Here is a 23,758-nt window from a genome sequence, read left to right on the forward strand (position 1 = left end):
AATTAAATCAAGTGCAGCCACACCTGCACCAGCTCCCCTCTCCTCATTACTGCCCCAGAGCCTATAAAAGCTTGGAATCTATTAATTCTGTGGATAGCTGGAATTACCTGAGAAAGGAAGCGTCAATTTAATACACCTGATTTCAAAGATGCTATCCAAGGAAGCCATAGTCCATTATAGTCAGAGCTAATTACTGTCAAGTACAACAGTCTACATTTGGAAAAAAAAAAAAAAATGTACCCACGCTTAGTACGGGGGACCTAATAAAGAACATGGAAGACATGAACTGTATTTTGCAGACCTCGTTTAAATAAATAAATAAATAAATATCCCCTCCACCTTGCTCTAAGAATTCCATTTAACTGCCTCCTACAACTGAAAGGGGACCAAAGGAGCCAGTGAGTACTAGCTTAAGATCATCAATATTTAGAAGCTAAAAATTAAGCCAAGAATGAAATGAGTGTCAGCACAGGTAGGCAGCACAGGTGCTCCCAAGACCAAATTCTAACCAACATTTGCAACTGTTACAGAGATTGTCAGTTGCTTGATGGACTCAAACATGACAGCCAAGAAATACAGTCTGGTCCTTCCCTTGCGTCCCAACCCAGCCCAGCCCAGCCAGTGCAGGCCTCTACCCCAGCAGTCAGCAGTCAAGGAAGTTGAGAGAGTGAGAGTGAGTCTGCTACCAGATTGGCTCCAGCATCCCAACTCCCTGAGTCATCTGCCTTCAACTCCAGGGCCTTTTGCTTACTGGACAAGCAATCTCCCACTGGGCCACATCTACAGCATAATAGAGCCATCCTTGAACTTTACCTGATGCCCTGTATTAGAGGGACAGGATGCTTCTCTTTCATATGTTTCTTAGAAGCAAACTTAGAAGGCGCCAGATGACTTCTGTTATGGTTTGCACTGGATTGTCCCTCAAAGGTGCGTGTGTAGGTGGCTTGGTGTCCAATGCAGTAGTATTCAGAGGTGGGGCTTTGGGAAGTGACTGGATCATAAGGGACCTGCTCTCATCAGTGGATTAATCTACTCATAGCTGAATGGACTGCGGGGAAGTGGGGTGGTGACAGAGGCTATGGGAGTGAGACCTGGTTAAAGAGAGGGGGTCCTGCAGGATATGCCCCTGGGGACTATATCTTGTCCCCAGCCCTTTCCTCTCTCACTCTCTGCCTCCTTACTGCCATGAGGTGAACAGCTCTCCTCTGCCACACCCTTCCACTTCTACAACAAAGCCAACTGACCATGAACTGAAACCATAACCTTTTCTCCTTTAAGTTGTCTATTTCAGGTATGCTGGTCCCCATGACAAAAAGCAGACTAACATGATCTCATTCGACAGAGCTCCAAGTGCCTACCATGTGCCACTGATGACAGATGATGAGGAAATTAGGGGCTGATGGCCAGCTAATCAGCTAGCTACTGTCCACACCACGAAGCTTCACAGTGTCCTTTCCCCTGCTTTCCTGCTGGTCCTGGGGAAGCTGCCCACCAGCAGTGCCTTTGAGAGTCCAATGAACAGAAGTAGGAACACAAAGACCGTCCCTCACCACCCGATCGTCACCAGTAAAAATTCACCCACATCTCATCTACTGAACCTGCACTTATTAAGAGGTGAATAGTCAGCTGTGCTAATGAACCACCTTAGGGCTGGGGTTGTGGCTCAGTGGTAGAGCGCTTGCCTCACACACGTGTGGTACTGGGTCCATCCTCAGCACCACATAAACATAAATAAATAAAGGTATTGTGTTCATCTAAAAAATATTTGGAAAAAAAAATGAACCACTTTAAAGTGTGAAGTGGAGACAGAGAAGCAACAGTAAGGGTCATTACACCACTTGGGGGCCCCTATCTACTTCTTCGCATTGACCTTGGGAGACACAGGACGTTTCTGACAATGCCAACATTAAACCCCACAGCTGGGACACAGGTCTTTCCATTTCTCAGGAGTTTCTGCACTTTCTAAAGGTTTGTTTTTCCAATTTCACAATCTCTCCTCTCAAAGGTCAAAAACATACTAAGTTTATAGCCAGGCCTCTCTTCACTTGGTATTTAGTGGAAATGCAGGATCCAGACAGGATGGTTCTGAAAAGGCACCTCAGGCTGAGTTATGTATCGGACATACTATGGGTCATAAATGCAAACCAGAGGCTACTCCTGCCCTTATGCCATTTATAGTTTAAAGCCACCAATGGCTACATGAGACAAATGGTTTTAAAATAAAACAGAAACCCAGGTTATAGAGAATGTGAACAAAGCAAGACTCAAAAACAAAGCAGAGGTTAATTTTAACCAGTAGATCCAGCCGATGAACAACTCTAGATGACATATTTTCCTTAAGAAGGTGTCTTAGTAACAGGGACTTTTGTAAATTGATTAGGGTCTAAAATGGGTGACTGTGGGTTTATCCAGATCAACCATTGCTCCCATGGTGGATTGGTCTTCTGACCTCAAGTTCCAGGCTCACTGCCAGCCTCATTCTAACCCCAACAAGCACATCTCCAATAAAAATTTCATAGTCCCAGATCCTTTTAAAATCAAGAATACACATCCCTGGAGAGTAGACAATAGCTTTACTACTAGAAAGGTGTTTTCTCTATATTAGAAAATGGGAAGAAACAATAGCACAGTGCTTACATTTAATGGATCTAATTTAAATTAGACCAACCCAGGTTCAAAAAACAGGCTCTTTGGGCTGGGGCTGTAGCTCACTGGCAGCTCTTGCCTAGCACATCTGAGGCCCTGGGTTCGATCCTCAACACACCACATATAATAAAGGCATCTATCCATCTACCACAACAACCAAAAACAAAACAAAACAGGCTCTTTAACCCAGGTCTCACGTTCCACATCTGCAAAATTAGAAGAACAGTACATATTTCAAAATTAGGTGGCATTGATAAGACTGGAGTTTTATTGTTTAAAAAATTAACCTACTGCTTGACCTATGGCAAGTAGCTGCAAAAATACCCAATATTTTAATAACGTTATTTTAAATATTTTAGTATAAATCATGCATAATACATGTAATATAAGCATTACTATCATTATTATAATTATTATATAAATTATGCTGCAGATCAGTTCCAAGTACATCTGTGTGTTGTTATGACCTGAGATTTGCTGGCTACATCACAGTGCAGTTGTAGGAACCACAAAGTTGAGGACCAAATCCCTGAACTACAAAATCCTCCAGGAAAGCCCTGCCTTGGCAGAGTGAACCACCAGCCAGATCCACGTGCTCCTAGCCTCTCAACCAGCACCTGGCACAGGCAGTCCCCAAAAGCTAAGCACGTGCTCAGTCTCCACAGTGGTTTCATGAACTTTCTATCGAGTGTCCCAATTGCTCTGAGGGAAAGGGCACACTCTCTCTGCCTCCCCAGACTCACTCTGGCCCATGGTAGGAGCCTATAGGCTGTTCTCTCTGGTTTTATGATCTCCAAGGCCAGGCCAGCCTGGAGGAATGACCACAATGATTACTTGAAGGACCCTCCAGTTCCACTGCCTGCTCTCAACCCTCCCAGGCCTTCTCCCCTCCCCAGATTTCCTAGAGGGAGCTCTGAGCCATGGTGGCTACTGAAGTTTCCAGTAACTCGTTCCTCCTTGAATACCACCTCTTCCTGTCATCCACTACTACCTGTAGGACTCAGCTCTTCTGCTCCCACAAAGTTGAAAAATGCCTTTACTCAAGTGAACAGAGCTCCTTTAAGTATCTTGCCCTCCTGGAATCGCTACACAGATATCAAATGTCATTGAACTTTGTGAAAAATAGGGACGATGTGTCTAATTCTTCTGTGTTAAAAAGTAAAAGATGAATTGCTGCTCAGGACCAAAGATGGGAGAGAAAGGTTCCCAGCAGAAGGACCAATGGTACCTACCATTGGTCCGCACAGCTACTGTATCTCATGGGTTCACAGCTGCTTTCAGGATCCTATGCGCCCAGCTTTTAGTAGGTACCTAATAAGTGAGGGAGAGGCCTATGGCAGCTATGCAGATGTCAGGAACTGCAGTTTATCATAGTTCTTTAACACATGTGGAAGCTACAGGGGTGAGGATGTGTGAACATCAGGGCTTGATTTCCTGAATTAGAATTTGTACATTAAAATCCCTCCAGTTGAGTCTCAGGCAGTCTACAGCCTGAGCTAGAAAAAAAATGAACTTCAAACTTTCAGTCCTTATACTCTGCAAGAAGTATACTCCTAGCAGGGTACAATGGTGCATGCCTGTAATCCCAGTGGCTTGGGTGGCTGAGGCAGGAGGATCATGAGTTCAAAGCCAGTCTGAGCAACTTAGCAAGGCTCTAAGCAACTCAGTGAGACCCTGTCTCTAAACAAAATACAAAAAAGGGCTAGAGATGTGTCTCAATAAATGAGTGTCCCTGAGTTCAATCCTCAGTACCAAAAAAAAAAAAAAAATACACTCCCCACTATGACCCAATACACACACATACACAATATGTGTAGAATAATATTTTTCTTCCATATTCTACCTAATTTTTCCCCAAAGCTGATTTATTACAATACATTAAACTTCCTCCACAACTCAAAACAATTTTAAAAACTGAGTAAGTGTACAAAGGGAGAGTAGGGGAGTGGTTGCTATAAAGAAGTGAGGAATGGTCAGATCATAGAAGGCCTTGCTGACTTCAGGAGGTAAGCCTAGTGCTGTGGGTCAGAAGTCATCCATTTCATAAATAAATGGATATGGAGATTCGTGGAATATAGGTCTTGCCTTTGTGGTGCTTACAGTCTCCTCTGGGATGGGGGCAGAGGTGTAGACAGAGACAAACAAATAAAGGATATGTTCACAAATGGCATCATGACGGGTCTGGAGAAGAGTTTCAGACAGGAGAATAATGCACAGACAAGTGAGAGAAAACACATTGAGAAAGCAGAAAGTGCTCTCAAGGAATAGTTTCAGGCAGGAACAGCTATGCTATCCCTGGCTCCAAAATCCTGCTTTTTACAGAGGGAGCTTCATTATCTAGGACATCTTATCTCAATGGAAGGCATCATGATTGTGTCTGCAAAATATGACAAGCCTTCCAGAATAAAGGATAGAATGAAGAAAAGTAGAAAACATAAGATAGTGTCAGAGCCCACATTCCTCCAGGTACTGAAGATACAGGCTTTCTAGAAGTACCACTTTGTGGCCTGACTGGGGAATTTGCCCCTGCGGTGTATGGAGCTGGCCCAACTATGAAGTGGTATTTCAGGCCTATTATATTTTAAGACCTTTACTGAAGTATAATTTATATATCCTAAAATTCTTTCATGTTACCGCCACCCAATTTTAGAACATTTCTATCACCTCAAAAGATCGCTCATGCCCGTCTGTAGTCATACCGTCTTCATCTCCTGCCTCGGCCAACCATTAATCTACTTTTTGTTTTTATTAGATTTGCCTTTTCCAAAAATTTCATACAAATTGAATCATTTTTTTAGGTTTATCCATGTTGTGGCATGTATCAATACTTCATTCCTTTTTATTGCTGAACAGTATTCCATGGTAGGGAAGCACATCTTGTTTACCTATTCATCAGTTGACAGACACTTGAGTTATTTCCACTTTGGGGTCGTTGTGGATCATATTGCTATGAATGTTCACATACAGGGTTTTGTAGTATGTTTTCATTTCTCTTATCAGAAGCGGAATTGTTAGCTCCTATTGGAAATTCCTTTGTAACATTTTCAGAAACAGCCAAATTGTTTTACAAAGTGGCTGATCCAGATTCCACTCCCACCAGCAATATGTGAGAGTGACAGTTTATCTATATTGTCAGGTATAATTTAGTGTTAAATTCCTATTGACATTTATTGTGATGGAAGCATAAACCAGATAAAATTTTGATGAGCAAGTGTGTGAACTGTGGAGTTCACGTGGCCTCATAATTGATTTGCATTCCAAATTTCCCTTAAATTTTATTTTAAAAAATTGCCGGAGATGTCCATTTCAAAACATGGACATCATTAAAGTCATTTGGTATCAAAAACACAATACCCAACAACTAAGCAAACCTAATGGTCATAGGAAATTTGACCAAAATGTCAAAAGGAACTTATCAAGGAGCTAATAAGCACAACAAATGGGAATGGGCACTGCATATGAAAATGAGTCTTACAAGGGACATAAATGTAACTGTGAATCCCACAAACCAGAAGCAGCTTACAGAAGGTCACAGAACTATTTCTTTAATTCTGATGCAACTTGCATTGTATGAGGTCATGAAAAATAAAACAGAGACCCTGCTGCCAAAAAGAAAAGAAACAGACCTGACCTCCAGGGGACAGAGAGCCTAATAGTCACAAGAAAGCCCCTGTTGCTTTGAAAACCCGAGGCACCTCTGGCAAATATGCACACAAATTAAAAGAGGGCTTTGGAGAACTGGCAAGAGCTCTAGTTCAGAGATCCCAGAGGACACCAGGCTTTCAAACCCCTTCCCTTTCCAATCTGGAAAACAAACTCCCTACCTGGGATCTCCATCTCTGAATCTCTAAGATTTTATTTCAAGCCTCATACCCATTTCATAGAATGTGGATAATTTCCTCTCTTCACAAAGGGCTTCTTCCTGGGGAAGGACATTTTTTGTACCTAATGATGAGGACCTACAATCCACTAGCACTTTTTTCTGGTGCAATCAGTCATAGGGACACTTAGGTACCCAGCTGGGCAGGTTCCAGGAGATTTCCCCTGGTGATTTTCAGTCACTCAAGGAAAACAAAGGCGTAACTAAGATTAGGTTACCGTGATTTAAAGAAACACTATTCCTCTTCCCCCGGCCCCTCCTCCCAAATGTGTAGATGTGTATATTTCACACTTTTACGTCTGTTCTCCTAAAATAAGAGACGCTCATATTTAGGAAATAATGACTACAATACCAGCGCAAGTCAATGACTTATTGTTCAGACCCAAGAGTGTCTGCAACGCTCCTGGCCTCCTAGCAGCATACAGGTATTAAGATCTGGAACACACCACAGTGCTTTGCTTATTCAACTGCCCAGAATGAAAACTAAGTTCTCTCTGGTGCTGAAGCTACCGGTTTAAAGGAAAGAGAAGAGGACAGGCCTGTAGGAAGAGCGAGTGCTTTGGATTTGATCTTCTTCCCGACCATTAAGGAGTAAGACACCAGCACCAAACCAATGAGCTCCGGGTCCCCAGAATCCCTGTGCTCTACAGGAGCTTCAGAGTTCAGCTGGAAAGCCCAGCACTCCCCAAGTCAAAGGCCTTTCAATCAAGTTAATGATAGCACTGTAATCCCCACGGGTGTGGCAGGAACTGGGTAGAGAGGCTGCAAAGTCATTTGAAAGTCAGTTTTCTTAGAAAAAAGCCTATGACATCACCACCTAGACAGAAAACTGTCCAAACCTTTTAGGAGATGGAATACATAGCCCCTTCTAGAGAATAATGTAACACTCCTAAAATGCTCAAGTAACTCTCTGATGCTATAATGACATTAAAACCACTTCTGAGAAAGTTGAATCTGTCCCTCAAATAATCAAAATTGGGAAAAACCTAATGGTTTGCAACAAGATACCTTTCACTTCTAGCTTAATGATGATTATCAAACCATCTTTTCCATTTAAAATAGGTATTTGGGGCTGAGGCTGGGGCTGGGGCTCAGTGGTAGAGCACTTGCCTGGCACTCATGAGGCACTGGGTTTGATCCTCAGCACCATATAAAAATAAATAAAATAAAGTTTTTGTGTCCAACTACAACTAAAAAAACTACGTATTAAAATATATATATATATATATATATATATATATACATATATATATATATATAAAATAAAATAGGTATTCTGAGATGGCATCTTCAAACTCACTTTTTCCAAAGCACCTTCCCCAAATTTTATTCATTAAATAAAATTTGGATATCTGCTCAAGTTGTATATACAGTTGCCTTGACAACCACGATTGCTATCAACCTTCCCACAAATAAATACACACACAATGTAAGTAGTCTACTTTTCTAAGAAATGTAGATTAAATAACAACATGGGACATTCTTTGTGGCTAAGAAAAGTTTATGGGTTGTTCCAAAGAAATTCTGTGGAATTTCTCAGTAAGGAAATCATTTACCTGGTATCAAGATTCCAGACACCCATTCCATTTCCCAGGATTTACAACATAACCCAAAGAACATATCCTTCAAATAAAAGTCGGACTGAAAAAGGTTGTGGGTATGGTTTCTTTTTTTTCAGCTTCCAGGCAAAAGTCAGCATCTCCTGATCTTTAAATTAAAAATCCCTCTAGGCCTATAAGGAAAAATGGAAAATCAACATCAGAAAGATGTACTTTTTTTTTTTTCCAGTACTAGGGAAAGATACAACTTTTTGATCATGGGGATGAAGCTTTTCTGCATCTTGAAAAAGCTCACTGAATTAAAAAATATTGGCGCTGGGTGCAATGGCACATGTCTGTAATCCCAGCAACTCGGGAAGCTGAGGCAGGAGGATCTCAAGTTCAAAGCCAGCATCAGCAACTCAGCAAGGCACTGAGCAACTCAGCAAAACCCTGTCTCTAAATAAAATACCAAAAAGGGATGGGGATGTGGCCGAGTGGTTAAGTGCCCCTGAGTTCAATCCCTGGTGCAAAAAAAAAAAAAAAAAATGGCAATACAAAGACCAATTCAGGATTGATCATAGACTCTTTGATCCCCTTTTCCTTACAAACAATCCAAATGCACACATAATTAGTGTGGTTTTAAATTCCATATTCCTAAAAATGTGTGCCTTCCACAATTTCTTTGAGGCCAAAACCCCTTATGGGAAGCTGCAGTTACTTTTTACAAATCACTAATTCTTACTCTCCAACATTTTCAGACACACTCAAAGTTCTGGAGATATATTCCATGTCTTTCTAAAAGAAATCTGTATTTAGTAAACCAGTTTTATTACCATTTCATTAACACAAGCTTCTTCCACTCACTAGCATTATTTTATTACTATATCTCCAACATCTAGCCCAGTGCTGGTCACACAGCAGTTGCTCAATAAATATCTGCTAAAAGAATAAGTAAACTGACATGAAAGAAACAAGAGGAGAGAAAACTGTCTTTTAAATATTTATGATAATGGTCTGAGATTATAAAGTGCAACTGAAGGGTTGTGTGTGTGGTCCTGGGTTCAGTCCTTAGCACCAAAAACAAACAAGACCCCACAAGCTTCATAAAGTGCAACCGAATTAACAGGAAGACTTCTTAATGCACAGGTTGCTGGACCCATCCCGAAAGTTTCTGACTCAGGAGGTCAGAGAAACAGACCTAAGAGCTGATTCAAAGTTGCTGATCTAAGGATGTCCCTTTGAGAACCACTGACTTGGAAGTAAAACTGTAAAGGTAAAGCTCCTACAAAAATCTCAATGCATGGATGAATATTTACTGAGAATCTACAGGCTACAGAGCCCTCTACTCCCTGCTGGGTAAGCAGCACAGGTCCTTGCTCCAAACACTATCTAAATTGGCAATGCATGGATATACCTGTAAAGGGACAATACATACACACATGTCCAAAACAGCAAGAAATAATTAGTACAGTCAAACTAAAGATGTTTCATTTCTCCAATGCATTTCTTGATAATGTATCCTACTGTGCAATTTAATTAACTATTCTCAGATAGACATTACCAAACCACAATGCACAGCTTTTCTTCCTTGTACTACCTCATTTCATTTCACTCACTAATGGGAGTTTCATCAGAGGCCAGACACAAAATGTAACGAGGGAGCCCCTTTTAAATCTTATTTATGTTGTTTGTATTTTCACATATCTAAGCACCAAAGTCATGGTCAACGTTCTGTCCTCAGTGATCAGAAATTAAGCTGAGGCATCGATAAAGTACAGCTATAATATAATCCCGACATTGGGCTGAACCAAAATGCAAACACAATCCAACGGAACTTCTGACTATAACTTTCCCATCACTGCAGAGGTTTCTAAGCATTGCTAGCATTAACTTTCAAATGCATACTTTTCTCATGACCCTGCTCTGGATTTAAGTGCATTTATATCCAGATTGCAATCAGAGAAGGTATTTAATTGGATAATGTTTGCAAGTACTTTGAAGATATAAAGTGCCCTATAAATGCTAAATATTATTATTATTATTATTTAAATACAGTTTGCAATTACTGCTTACAACCTATCCCACCCACCACTCTGCTATAATTTGATTACAGGCAGTTAAAAAAAAATACCTAGAGGTAGAAATGATGAAACCATGTCCATGTGAAGTTCTGGATGTATAACCTAGGCATAAATAATTTATAGGCATTTGAAATGGAGGGTTTGGACATAAAATCCAGTAAATCAAGGGAACTGGCCTCCAGAAAATGTACAGTCATAAAGTTGTGTCAGTTTTAATAGTTTCTTACTTATAAACTGGGTAGAAAGTAGACTGTACTCCAAAATACAAGAGTTCTTTACTCTTTTGGTTCCTGAATCTATCTTCTATTTTCTCCATTGTAATCTTAAAATATCTATACTCATATGAAAAACTTAAATTACAACTCAAGATTTTGATGTTAACAACTATCTGGCAGATAAAAGGTTGAGTAAGGCTTCTGCAATCATCCTGTTATCTTCTGTGATGATCACAAATTCAGTGATCTCCAATGCTTAGAAAACAGAGACCTCTGAGCCTGATTCCACACCTTTTCCAAACACACTTGGTGGATGTCTACCAAAAAGAATGACAGATTAACTGTAAATATCTCTACATTTTGTCCAAGGATAAATATGCTAATCATAAACTGGTTCATAAATTATGTTTCACACACTCCAAGCTGACTCTGGTTACTTAAAACACAGTATCACAAGGAGGAAATGCTTTAGAATAACGCTTACAATCACTACAAGGCTATCAAAGAGAACTTGTCCCCAACACCAAATGTGAAAGCCAGAAAGATGATGCCTTAGATAATTATGATGTTATGACAAGGTCTATAAGTCAAAACAGGGTCATTTAAGTCCCTGTGGGCCCTGGCTTTGGGGCCAGTCAGTCATAAGCTGGGACATTTAGTAGCTCTATGACCTGCCTTTGCTAAATTAATTGATTTTTCTAAGCTTTGTGTGTTCATCTGTAAATGATACACATCAACCTCACAAGAAATTGGAGGGTAATCTGACAATGTCAAGAGCCTTAGAGATCAGTCCTGTTGCTTCATTCTCAATTTCACATCTAAGAAATTATCCGAAGGAAAATTACACATACAAAGACTTATGTAAAGGATGTTTATTGAAACATTCTAAGAATTGAAAAGCTAAAAGTAACCTCGAGTCACCAATAGGAGTTGGTGAAATATATTATGATACATCTCAGCAATAAAATGCTAAGCAGTATAAAAGCATATTAGAAATTTCAACATTGAAGTGGACAGAATTATAGCAGAAACAAGAGTAGTCATGAGGTCATCATTAAGAAGGGGGAATCATTCTATTATTCTATTTTTTTTCTTTTTTAGTTGTCAATGGACCTGTATTTTATTTATTTATACATCAAACCCAGTGCCTCACACATGCTAAGCAAGAGCTCTACTACCATTGAGCTACAACCTCAACCCCCTATTCTATTTTTTATAATAGTTTCATTGAAATTTCATTCACATTTTGTAAAATTCACTCTTTGAAGTGTTCAGGTGACTTCTGGTATACTTATAGAGCTGAATGACAATCCAAACTACCTGATTTAGGGCATAGCCGTCACTCCCACTCTTTCCATCAGCCCCAGTAACCACTATCACTTTAAATCTCTATAGAAGTGCCATTTCTTATAAATGGGATCATGCAACATGGTATGGTTTGTTTTTGGCTTCTTTCACTAATATATTATTCACTCAGGTTGTAGGCTGTGTCAGCACTACCTTTTATTGCTGAATGGATAAACTACATTTTGTTTTTTCACTAATTCGTTGATGAAACGTTTGGGAGGTTTCTTTTTTGGGACTACAGTAAACATTCTTGTACAAGTTTTTGCTTTTGCTTTTCTTGAATATATACCTAGAAGGAGATTTGCTAGGTCACATCATAACTCTATCTGTATTTAACATTTTGAGAAACTGACAAACCATTTTCCAAAATTGCTGTACATTTTACACATTCCCACCTGTAATGTATGTAAACTCCAATATTCTGTCAACTTTCACATATATTCAAAATTCTCTAGGATAAAGAGTTTGGGGGTTTTCTTGTTTGTTCATTTTTTTAGCACCCTGGATTGAACTCAGGGGCACTCAACCACTGAGCCACATCCTCAGCCCTATTTTGTATTTTATTTAGAGACAGGGTTTCACTGAGTTGCTTAGTGCCTCACCCTTATTGAGGCTAGGTTTAAACTTGTGATCTTCCTGACTCAGCCTCCAGAGCCATATAGATAAAGAGTTTTATAAATTATCCCAGAAAAAAAAAAAACATTAATAGCACGAGGAATGACTGTTCAGTTGTAAAAACACATTGCAGAAAATACATACAACATGATCTTAATTTTTAAAGCTACCTATTTACTTTTGCATAGAACAAACTACTAATCCATATACTAAAGTACATGGATTATGATATCATGGTTATCCTAAGAATTACAAATTTGGATGATATGGGAACTTTTTGCCTTTTCTTCATTTTCCAAATTTTCTTCAATGATTATACATTGCTTTTATTATGCGAAGAAAAAGCTTTTTGTTTTTTTTTAAATATTTATTTATTTTTCTTTAGTTGTAGATGGACACAATACCTTTATTTTATTTATTTATTCATTTTTATGTGGTGCTGAGGATCAAACCCAGAGCCTCACATGTGCCAAGCAAGTACTCACTCTATCGATGAGCCACAACCTTAGTCCCTTGTTTCTTAAACAAATTTTTAACAATTCAGTAGTCTTAGCTCTCATTTACTTTGGTTTCCCAGGCCCCCCCCTACAGCCCCAGAGGTCATTCTGGTCACTCACTCCGGTTAGGATCCTATATATATTTCAAGCTCCTACAGTTGGGTTCTCAGCACACAGAATCTTAATTTTTTAATTCTACATCAAAGACTTTGCCATTTACCTATCCTGACTGAGTTATGCTCTCCTTTCCAATCTACTGACTACCAGATTGTCTTAGGAGTGTTTTATACATTCAAGCAACTTGACCATCTTTGTAGCCATTGTTTTCAGGCTTATTTTTGTATGGTGAGAATAACTGCTTCACTCAAATGGCTAGGATGTTCACAGCCCCATTGAGTGGTATGTCATAACAGGACCTAGCTCGGTCTTCAACAAGACAAGGAACTTCTCTTACCCCCAACATCTACCTACAAAAGTATAAGTTAGATCATTAAACCCTAGAAGACAGACAAATAGATAAGATATAAAGAGCAAGATACACAAATGCAGTCACTTTTCTTTATACCTTTATTTTATTTATTTATTTTTATGTGGTACTGAGGATCAAACCCAGTGCCTCACACACTCCAGGCAAGTGCTCTACTACTGAACCACAGCCCCAACCCCACAATCCCCTGCTGATTTTCATTTTACTCCTCCTTAGCTCAATGATCTAATGACTTAATCCTATTTACAGTTTTTATCAGAAGCTGCTAAAACCAATTTTCTGCAGGTATGAGGTACAATAAATAAATAACATCCCTTTTAAATTAATTAATTTCATTCATTCAACTGATATTTACTTAATCAATATTTATTACAAGCCATTCACAGTTCTAAACACCAGAAACTATGCAGGAGGAAGACAAAATTTTATCTTAAATTTCAGATAATCATAACTGCTTTAAAGACAATAAAACACCGGAATAGGATGGCTACAGGGTAGGAGTGAATGTTAATTTAGTGATATGTATCAAAGAAAGCCTCTCCCTGTGATAGACAGCTTCCACAAGGGATTTCAATGACACCCGCCTCCTGGTATTAATGTTCCCACACGGTCACAGAATAAAGCTGACCTGGATTACCCGCAAAATCAGGTGGAAATCATGGTAATATGATTTCCAATGCTAGGTCATAAAGACTGTGTTGCCTCTGTTTTGCTTTCTTGGAATGCTCTGTCCAGGGAGAGGCAGCACCATACCATAAAGATGTTCAAGCAGCCCATGGAAGGGCGTCCTGCCAACAGTCAATATCACATGCATGAACCATCTTAGAAAGAGGTTCTCCAGCCCGAGCTGAGTCCTCAGAACCCTTGAACCAAAACCACCAGGTAAGCCACTTCTGAATTGCTGAGGCACTGAAATGGTGAAATAACAAATGGTTATAGTTGCTTTAAACCACTAAGTCTGGGGGTCATTTGTTAATGCAGCAATAGATAAGTAATAATATAGGAGCATCTGATCTGAAACCCAAAAAACAAGATGAAGCCCCCCCATGTGAAAATTTGATGAGAATATTTCTTGGCATGGAGAACTACAATCCAGCCACTAGTGGTCCATGATCATGTGCTGAGTGACTGTACACCTGAAGAAATCAATGAATGAATGATGGACACCTACCATATGCATCCTTATCCTTCAGTTAATCATATTTCACAGAATCATAGAATAGGGGACTGCTTCCAAATTTACACTGCACCCAGACTTATTATACTTCTAATACATTAATCAAACAAACACTAGTATTATATATATATATATATATATATATATATATATATATATATATAATGTATTGTTAAAAGTCTACAAATTTTCAGTTTGATGCACACTGCCAATGTTCTGATTTCACTGATCAGAGAGAGAGTACTTAATATCTTATCCTTACTTCAGAGTCTAAATAAAAGTCAGTTCTTGTCCTATTACTTCATTTTCAAACACCAGAATGACATTTTTTTTTCATTTTTTAAAATCTTTTTTTATTTGTTCTAATTAGCTACACCAGACAGTAGTCTTTATTATATTTATTATTTTTATGTGGTGCCGAGGATCGAACTCAGTGCCTCACACATCCTAGGCAAGCACTCTACCACTGAGCTACAACAGAATGACATTTTAAATAATAAATCAGAATCTATACTGGAAAAAATAACTCACCTAAAAATGAGAACAAGATATTACTTTTCAATGGTAATTCCTGGTTTTCTGTGGTGCTTAGCTTGCAGTATCTAGGAGTCTCCTAGAATAAGAATCCACAGTTCTGCCTCTGGCTTCTTTACATATCCCAGATTTTATCACAGAAGAATAACAACTTTAGAAGTCACCGCCAGTATTTTCTGGTCCAAACCATTCCTCTTACATGTGAATATACTAAGGTTCTGAAGGTGAGGGGTCAGAGCCAGCACTCCGGGTAACTCCCAGATGGTATCTCTCCTATTTTATTGTATAAAATTTTTCCAACCAACTCTGTCAAGATAAAAACTCAAGGTCATCCTCCAGTGGGGAAATGTACAGGAATAGTCCTTCCTACCCTCTAATATTATTTAATAAAAATAGTAGTCACAAAAATTAAGAGGACAGTAAAAAGACTGAAATACCCTACACACACACACACACACACACACACACACACACAACACTGGCTTTGAGAGTCTAACCCAGAGCACTAAGTCTCCCAAAACCAAAATATGGGGGCTGGGGTTGTGGCTCAATGGTAGAGTGCTCATCTCAAATGGGTGAGGCACTGGTTTGATCCTCAGCACCACACAAAAATAAATAAAATAAAGGTATTGTGTCCATCTCCAACTAAAAATATATATATATATATTTTAAAAAACTCAAAATGTGGACACAATGGAAGCAATTTTCCATAGTAAGAAAATTTTACAAATAGGGATTCTTACCAGGACTCGACAGTACATTCCTCATAATTGGTGCCCCTGGGATTGTACTCTATGTAATTGGCATCCAGTGGAGTTGTACCCTACATAAAATGTGTCCCCTGGAGTTGTGCAAGTAGGATATAATGGGATTCGTGTTCCCTGAAATTGTGCTATGGTCAGCATTGGCCCCACCTTTCTGGAGTTTCAATTCCTGCTCCAAGCAGCACCACCTCCAGCCTTTCTAAAAGGGCTGCACATTATATATTTCGCTTGTTCGATATTTATTTATTGAGCCCCTGCTGTGAAAAACTCACTGGTAGGGATCCCTAGGAAAATCAAATATGCACATTGCCTTCATGAAGGCAATGTGCATATTTGATTTATTGTGTATTAGTGAATAGAATCCAAGATAGAACGTTCTGAGTTTTAGGAAAGAGATGTGAGGTCAGTTCTGAGAGAGTCTGTAAGTGGGAGAAAGAACATCTCTCTGAGAGAAACCAGGGAAAACTGTATGGAAAAGGTGGCCTATGAGTGTTTACTTTACAGTAGCAGGTGCAGAAAAGGAAAATAAGGTAGGGCGCCCCCTAAAGAGCATCCATGGGAAGAAGGAGGTTGGCCCCTGGGGTAGTGAAGGAGTGGTCATTATTACAACAGCAGAGCTTGGTGGGAGATTCAGCTGACTTACAGCTGGTCCTGATACCAAGTTCTAGTCTTTGGACTGTAGACTGGAGAGTCAGGGAAGACCTTGAAAAAAGAAATAGCCAGACTGAAACCCTACTTTGGCTTCAGTGTTCAAGAGACACTAGTGAGTAGAAGGCTAGGGGTAGAGACATAGGAGATAGGTCTTATCACAAATGCTCCCAGGGGAAGAGTAACAACAGCAGATGAAGTGAAGAAAAAGACAAGGAGACCCATGCAAAAGATACTAAGAAAGGACTTTAAAGGTTGGGAGGAAACAAAATACATTTTCAGAATTTAAGGGCACCTTCTCGAGACAACAGCCATCATCCTGGGCATGTTTTATAAAATAAATAAATAAATAAATAAGGTGGATGGAATCATCTGTCTCTAGAGGGAAATAAACTTCCAAACAGAATGGAAGAATTTTCAAGCAGAATTCATCCAACATTATCTACTTAAGTCCTCCCTCTCTCTCCACTAGGAACTTTATTTTTATAAGCACAGAATAACATTTCATTCAAAAAAAATATCATAGAGATTCTCTTGAATTCTCAGCACACTACTAACAAACTAGTTTAGGTCCTATTCTCAGAGAACTACTTCCTCCACAGGATAGAAGAACCAATTTGACATTAAAGCATCTTTCAGACTCAAGTTATCCCAAATTCTATCAGAAACAGAATCAGTATGGTTGTGCTCAGCTGGGCATGGCGACCACGATTCAATCACAGCAGCCCTGGCTGGGTGGACATTAGAACCACCATGACTGGAAGAAGGAATCCTGTTGAAACCAGAAGGCACAAAAGATGCATTCTAGAGGTGAAAGAAGGCCTCGCTAGCAAGACTCAAAATTACAAGATTTCAAAGAGTCTCAGAAATAAGGGGGCAAAATGAGATATGTCCAAGAAGGAAAAATAATGGATATTTTTTCCAGAAAATATTCCATGACCTCCTAAGTAGATAACTATTCAGACAACAAACCATGACTTAAATCAGCTTTTGTACTAAATACTACTGCAATTAGTAATGAATACTAAAAATGCTTATGCACATTTCTCTGATGTTCTGATAACTACTGATACACCCTATTTTATTTCAAGGCAGTTTCATTGCAAAGAAAACACCTGTTTAATACCCCTGAAAAACAACAAATACATCTAAAGAAAAACTGCCATGCTGTTGTTGTCTGAAGATACCGTTATCTCATCAATTTGTGTAACTTTACAGAAATCTCATTTTAGACCAAATTTAATTAAGTGCTCTGGGGTAATGAATTAATAATGTTTCGAGATTTCTTTAAGACCCAGGAGACCTCTGACCAGGCTTTAAGTACTGGGTTATTAGTGTTATCATTTTAGGTGTCCACCTCACCCTCCTAGAAAAAGAAAACAAACACTTTGAAAAGGCCCAGGCATTTAATAAAATTGCTTGCATTTGAATAACAGATCACCTACAAAGAGAAAAAACTTAAAAAGAAAGACAGAAGAAGGTTTGAATGAATAATGCCCGATAGTTGATACTAGCTCAGAAATATGGTAATCTCCAAAAAGCGTCTGAGCCAAGCTTACCTCACATGCAATGAATGCTGATACCCAAGGCTAAGCTCAACTGAGGACATCAGAGAAACATACAAGGTCAGATTGGCACATAAAAGGGAACAGGCAACGAAGGTCTACTGAGGTGCTACCGGAAAGAAGCCTCTTCTGATACTTTTTTCCCAGGATCATTTTCTATCAGGTGCAATCACCAGGATCAAATGTTGGTGGAATCAATTTCCCCCCAAAAGTTCTACCTAACACGGAATAGCACGTTTGTAATGGTGTGCTGGGCTTTTGAAAGCACTGCCATAAATATTTGATTTTTTGAAACCAGTGAACAAGGAAGGCAAGCAGTTGTGATCATTCCCATTTTTAGGTTGACTAAGAAGATGTGGACACAGAACCCAAAGCTAGTGCTCATTCTACTCCATTCGCTTAAACATTCATTCCCACTTTCATTCATTTATCTAAATAATGGGGACTTGGGACTCAAAGATGACCCTGTGGGCCATAAGCAAGCCCACAGTCTGGTGAGGAGACAGAAAGAAAACCTCACACCAATGATATCACAAGCATAAAAAGTGTAGTTAAGAATATGTGCAAGATTCCAGGTATAGTCAATGCTTAAATCTGGGTTTTGATGGAAAAAGGAACAGTTAGGCCCAAAACGGAGTGAGGGGTTTGGAAAAGACAAGTGTAGGTCATCTAATTCCATTCAAATAGAAAAGTATGTGTGAGCCCTGGCAGAAGCCAAGAGTATGAGATCAGCAGTGGCCAAATCCTGGCCTTGAATGCCTTACCCCGTGGGCCAAGCTAAAGACAGCCAAGATGCTCAGGTTCAGAAATATTTTAATCTTCAAAAAGCTTTCTGGGCTGAGCTCACCTCATGTGCAATAAAGCATCCTGGTGGCAAGTTTCATCTTTTAATATCATGATGTCTTGAAGCAAGAATGACTCAAGGCCCAGGTTTGAATGAGTAAATTGTTTGCTGTAGCCTATGTATGTATACACACATTTCCATACACCCACATGGATAGAGTTTATATCCATAATACTATATATATAATATCCGTATCCACATAGATTGTACAAAACATCCACAGACTCCATAAACCTCTCGTGTAGACATCTGAATAATGTGTGTGTCTAGACTGACCCCTTGGGACATGTTCAGATGGAGATGGGTTACTAGGAGAGGCTACCCGTGCAGGACAGCCATCTGCCTTGTATCATTCAGTCATCTGCCTGCAAAGGAAGCACAGAGAGGAGGGGGACAAAATGAATTTCAGAGGTGCCTTAAAGCTCCATGGTTATCTGTATTACCAATTTACTTGCATGAAGCAGTTTCCCTTCTGCATAAATAAAATTCCATCACCCCACTGAAATTATTCCTCTCTGCCATTTTTTGGTGCTCAGGCAGAAAATGTATTATTGATTTCTGATTCAGCCACAGACAACGTGACTTAGAGCAAAGAGCACTGGATAAAGAGTCAGAAAACCTAGAATCTCTCCTCAAACCATTCTTCTTACCTCCCCTAATCCCCATCCCCCCAACCCCTGTGGCTGTGGACATAGAGCAACAGACTTCAACCTCTCTGGGTTTCTCCTTCCCGTGTGTTAAATGTAAGGTGTGGCAGAGCAATCTTCAATTTTCTTTCAGTTCTAAATCTGTGAAAATATCTCCACCCCCAAGATTCAGTTTCATGAGTTCTAAAAATCAAGACTAAAATTGAATTCTGATTATTTTCTAACCAAAAAAGACTCAGCTTCGTTTTACTTTTAAAAACCATCCAAATCTTGCATAATTTAAATGATCAGTACTGTCACTGGTTGTTCTGGTTTGAATTATGCATTGTTCCTATTTGGGGAAAATTAGACTGGGTCCAGTCTAGGATCACTGGCTGAGAACAATAAGCCCCCAAAGTGAGAAAGATAAGGCCTCTCCAGACAGGATCTCTTTTTTAATGCATTGAGCCCAGGGTTTACAAAAAGAGCATTGATTGTGTACATTAAAGAGCCACCGAAACAGCAAGGGACTGGTAAGGCCGAAGCAAATTCTCCTAGAAGCCACTGACCTTGGCTGCATTTCAGGGGTCAGGCACTCACTCCCCAGGAGGTACTCAGCAGGCAGGCCTTATGGAGGGCTAAGGGACAAATCAGACTTCTCATCTCCATGAGCCCACCTCTCCAAATTTGAGGAGGCAGAGATGATCACCCTCTGATTTGTGGAAATCACCTCTGGCCTTTGGAGCCACACTGGCCTGCACACAAGGCTGGTGGAAGACCCCATCAATGCGGGGAGCAAATGTCTGCACACCATCATTTAAGTCTTCCTGCCAGCAGTCACTGGGATAAACTGCCTTCCCTCTTAGTACATCTCCAGGCAGGCAGAGAACTAAGCCAGCAGCTCAGGCCACAAAGAACAATTTCCGTGAATCATGCAAAGATATCTTTTCAAAATACAGATTACCAGGGTACAGGTTTTCCCAATGAGAAATGCCTTCAAGGTGGGCCCAGGAGTCTTCATGGTTACTCTTAAGCCTACAGGCAGGCACTGTGTCTGGTGTCTCAGAAAACCTCAGCCAACAGAAAGCCCACATGAGACAAGTCCCAGCTCAACTTAAAAACACATCAGAGTGCTTTCCATTTAGGAATAATGTCCAGATTGCAGCTCAGGGGAATCACTGCAAATCTTGCTCATTGTTCAGACCCCCTTCCCCTTTGCCACTCCCCTCCTCCCCAAATCCCAGTCATCCATCCACCCGATTAACATTAACCGCCAGCAGCAACTCCCATCCAGAAAGTAGGGCAAGTGAACACACACAGTCCCTAAAGCAGGAAGCCACAGACTGGTCCAAAGCACCCACCCTGTTACCAACCCCACCCCTAGCTGCCCAGAGGGCAAGGGGTTCTGGATGTGGTATTCCGGCACCAAGAAAACAGCCGGCTTACTGTAATAATGCATGAATGAGCTCTGGCCACACAACTATCAGAACAGCCCATGTCAAATGACATCCTGTTTCTTCTCAACTCCAACACTGCCTTGCTAAAACCTCAACTCCTGGACCAACCGATTAAGGGGAAGGGGAAAAGGACTAGAAAAAGAGATCGGGGAAAAGGTTTATGGAGACTAAAGAAAAAGTAACACTTTGATTAGAGAGGTAGCTCTTTCAAATATCCAAGGAGAGGTAATGTCAGAAGAAACATTAGACATTCAGGTAAATGGCCCCAAGATTCAGCATCAATCTAACAATGTATTCCTCTGGAGGGCAAGTGAACTTCCACCCCTACTGCCTGTCTCAGCGACCACAGAGCCACCCTGGACTGGGTTTCACCCACACTCCATACATCAAGTACATGCACTTGCTATTTTCTTTTTAATTTTATTTTTTTGGTTCACGAGAGGAAGACACCGTCCCCAGATTGGTGTCCAATATTTCTCAGATTCCGGCTGCTCCCACCACCGCCACCCCTCACCCCCTTCCTAGCAGGCAACATCTAATTAAAATGGCAAGAAAGCTCAGCCCCCTTCCCCGAAGGAGTGTGTTGGGATCCGGGGTTGGGGGTGGGGAAATGTGCAGGCTGCACTGGGATTCCTGGTGTTCTGATCTCAAAACAACAGCAAAATGGATTCTGTATCAGTGATGTCTTAGTCAATACAATGAAAAGCGTCTGAGGTAATTCACGTGAAGGTAAACGCGAAGCAGAGGGGCAGGGGGAAGGGAGGTGCTCTACCAAAGAATGGCCACAGACACGGGGAAAACACACACACACACACACACACACACACACACACTCTCACACACTCCAGGGAGTTCCGGTCTGATTGGGAGAGAACTGAAAACACATCCCTTTCACCTGCTTAAGTTCAAGCCATAAAACTGAAATGTCACAGTCACAAAGTCGGAAAGCACAGGCAGGGCTGAGTTAAAACCATAAATAAAGGTGAGTGGCAGACTGGCATTTCAGCGAGCGCTGAGAGGGAGCCAGGGTGGGAGGCAGAAAAGGGGGAGGGGGACGCAGTTGCCATCTACAAGACCCGCAGAGCAAAAACTGCCCCCTTGGAGCAGTGGGTTCGGCTTGGCGGGGACAGGAGGCTCACAATGTCATCTTGCAGGTAGCTGGAAAACGTGAGGGGGCCAGTGGCTTTATTCACGCGGTTATTCTTTTGGCCGAAAGGGACAGTTGGGTCTCGCGCCTTGGCAAGAGACGGCTGCCCAGGGCGTGTATACACACACACACACACACACACACACACACACACACACACACACCACGAGCCTTTCATTTTAATGCTCTTACACCGGTCTAATTTGAAATTGGCATAAGCTTCCCGAGCTCTCGGGGAGCATCGGCCACAGCCAGAGGAGAAAACGTACCGCACAGCCCCTGCCGTAGGGGCTCAGCCAGGAGCAGCAACCCCCGAATCAAAATCCGAATGCAGGTTCCCTCGGGGTTGCATGCTTCCGCTGCTGCCCACCAGCCCCAGCCCCAGTCCACTCACCGGAGCCCACTCTCCCTGCCCCAAACCACTGGAAAGAAACCAGAAAGCACGTTTCTGCTCACCCTCAGAGCCGAGAGATCGATTTCATCCAGGCTGCGAGCCGGGGAGTCGCTCGCCATGTCTTCTACTTTGCCGGAGAAATGGACCAAAACCACCCCGAAGCTTCTCCCTTGGAAATTCCACCTTGGTCTATTTCACTCGCGTCCTCATGCGGGTGTCGCGCCAGAGGCCCCGGGCCAAACCTCCCCCGCCCACCCCAGCCCCACAGAGCCTGAGCACGATCCTCCGCGCGTCTGTCCGCCGGTCCGGGAGCCCAACCTGCACGGATCTCCAAGCCCGGAGCCGCGGTGCGTGTGGGCTGCGCGCCCTGATCGGCTAAGGGCGCTGGGGCTGCGTGGGTGTATTTAAATGGGACATGCTTCTTTGCTTGTGCGTGGATGGCGGCTGCATTGGCTGTTATAATGAGACACATCAACTCCTCCACTCAGCTGGGGGGGTGGGGGTGGAGAACCACACAGAACTGTCTATCACCGCTTCCTGGGAGGAGTAAAAGCGGGGGGAGGCGGAGGAGGCGTGGTCTCCGACTGGGGAGAGGCCACGCTTCCTGACCCTGTCCCTCTGCACTAGCGTGGATTGGGGGAGGGGCGCGCGCCCTTTCCGCCCAGGCTTTTGCGGGCTAATGGGGATGGATCGGAAGAGCTGTTCCTGAACCTAGGCGTGCTTATCGCAAGGACTCAAGCTCTATTTTTGTGTGTCCGATTTATGCACTGCAGCAAAATGGCCCTTCAGCCGCATTTTGGGGGTTCTCGGAGGGGTTCGAAAGCTCTAGCGCTGAAAAAGAAGCCTGAGGAAAAAAAAAGAACGACGCCCTCCCTCCCCATTAATTATTTGTGGGGCTGGAGTAAGGCGGGCTGGTGCAACCGGTGCATATAAGGACTTGTGTGCAGGGAAGGGGATCCGCCTCCAGACGCGGAACGAGTGGGGGAGAAGCGCACACGCAGGGCGCGCAGCCTGGCGCTTCAGCAGTGTGTAGGGGACGCGAGGTCGGGGCCACCGGTGGCCCCCGGTAAGCTGGATGACAGGCCCAGGACGCCGGTCACTCGCTGCTTCGGGGCTGGGAAGGTTTGCCAGTAGCGGGAAAGCTAGGGGATTTGAGCTCCCTCTTGACATCACCACACCCAAGACCTGCTCGTGCCGCAATTCCCCACGGAAATGACCGAATTGAAACGAGAAGCTTATTCTCTGGGTGCACTAGCTAGAATGTTTCAGGTAACTCCAAGGCTGGCATTGGGT

The 23,758-nt window shown here is 41.7% G+C and overlaps 1 protein-coding gene across 2 annotated transcripts in view; it reads right to left on the reverse strand.

Moving 5' to 3' along the window:
• Positions 1-22,690, reverse strand: part of Tnik (TRAF2 and NCK interacting kinase) — a 380,291-nt gene extending 357,601 nt beyond the window's left edge. For both annotated transcript variants that reach the window (XM_026394975.2, XM_026394974.2), the window contains exon 1: positions 22,528-22,690. In XM_026394975.2, the coding sequence (XP_026250760.2) occupies positions 22,528-22,584 (57 nt within the window). In that variant the 5' untranslated portion in view covers positions 22,585-22,690. The remainder of the gene's footprint in view (positions 1-22,527) is intronic.
• Between the last annotated feature and the right edge of the window lie 1,068 nt (positions 22,691-23,758).

The sequence above is a fragment of the Urocitellus parryii genome, chromosome 2 (assembly GCF_045843805.1).
Source record: "Urocitellus parryii isolate mUroPar1 chromosome 2, mUroPar1.hap1, whole genome shotgun sequence".
NCBI classification, from domain to species: domain Eukaryota; kingdom Metazoa; phylum Chordata; class Mammalia; order Rodentia; family Sciuridae; genus Urocitellus; species Urocitellus parryii.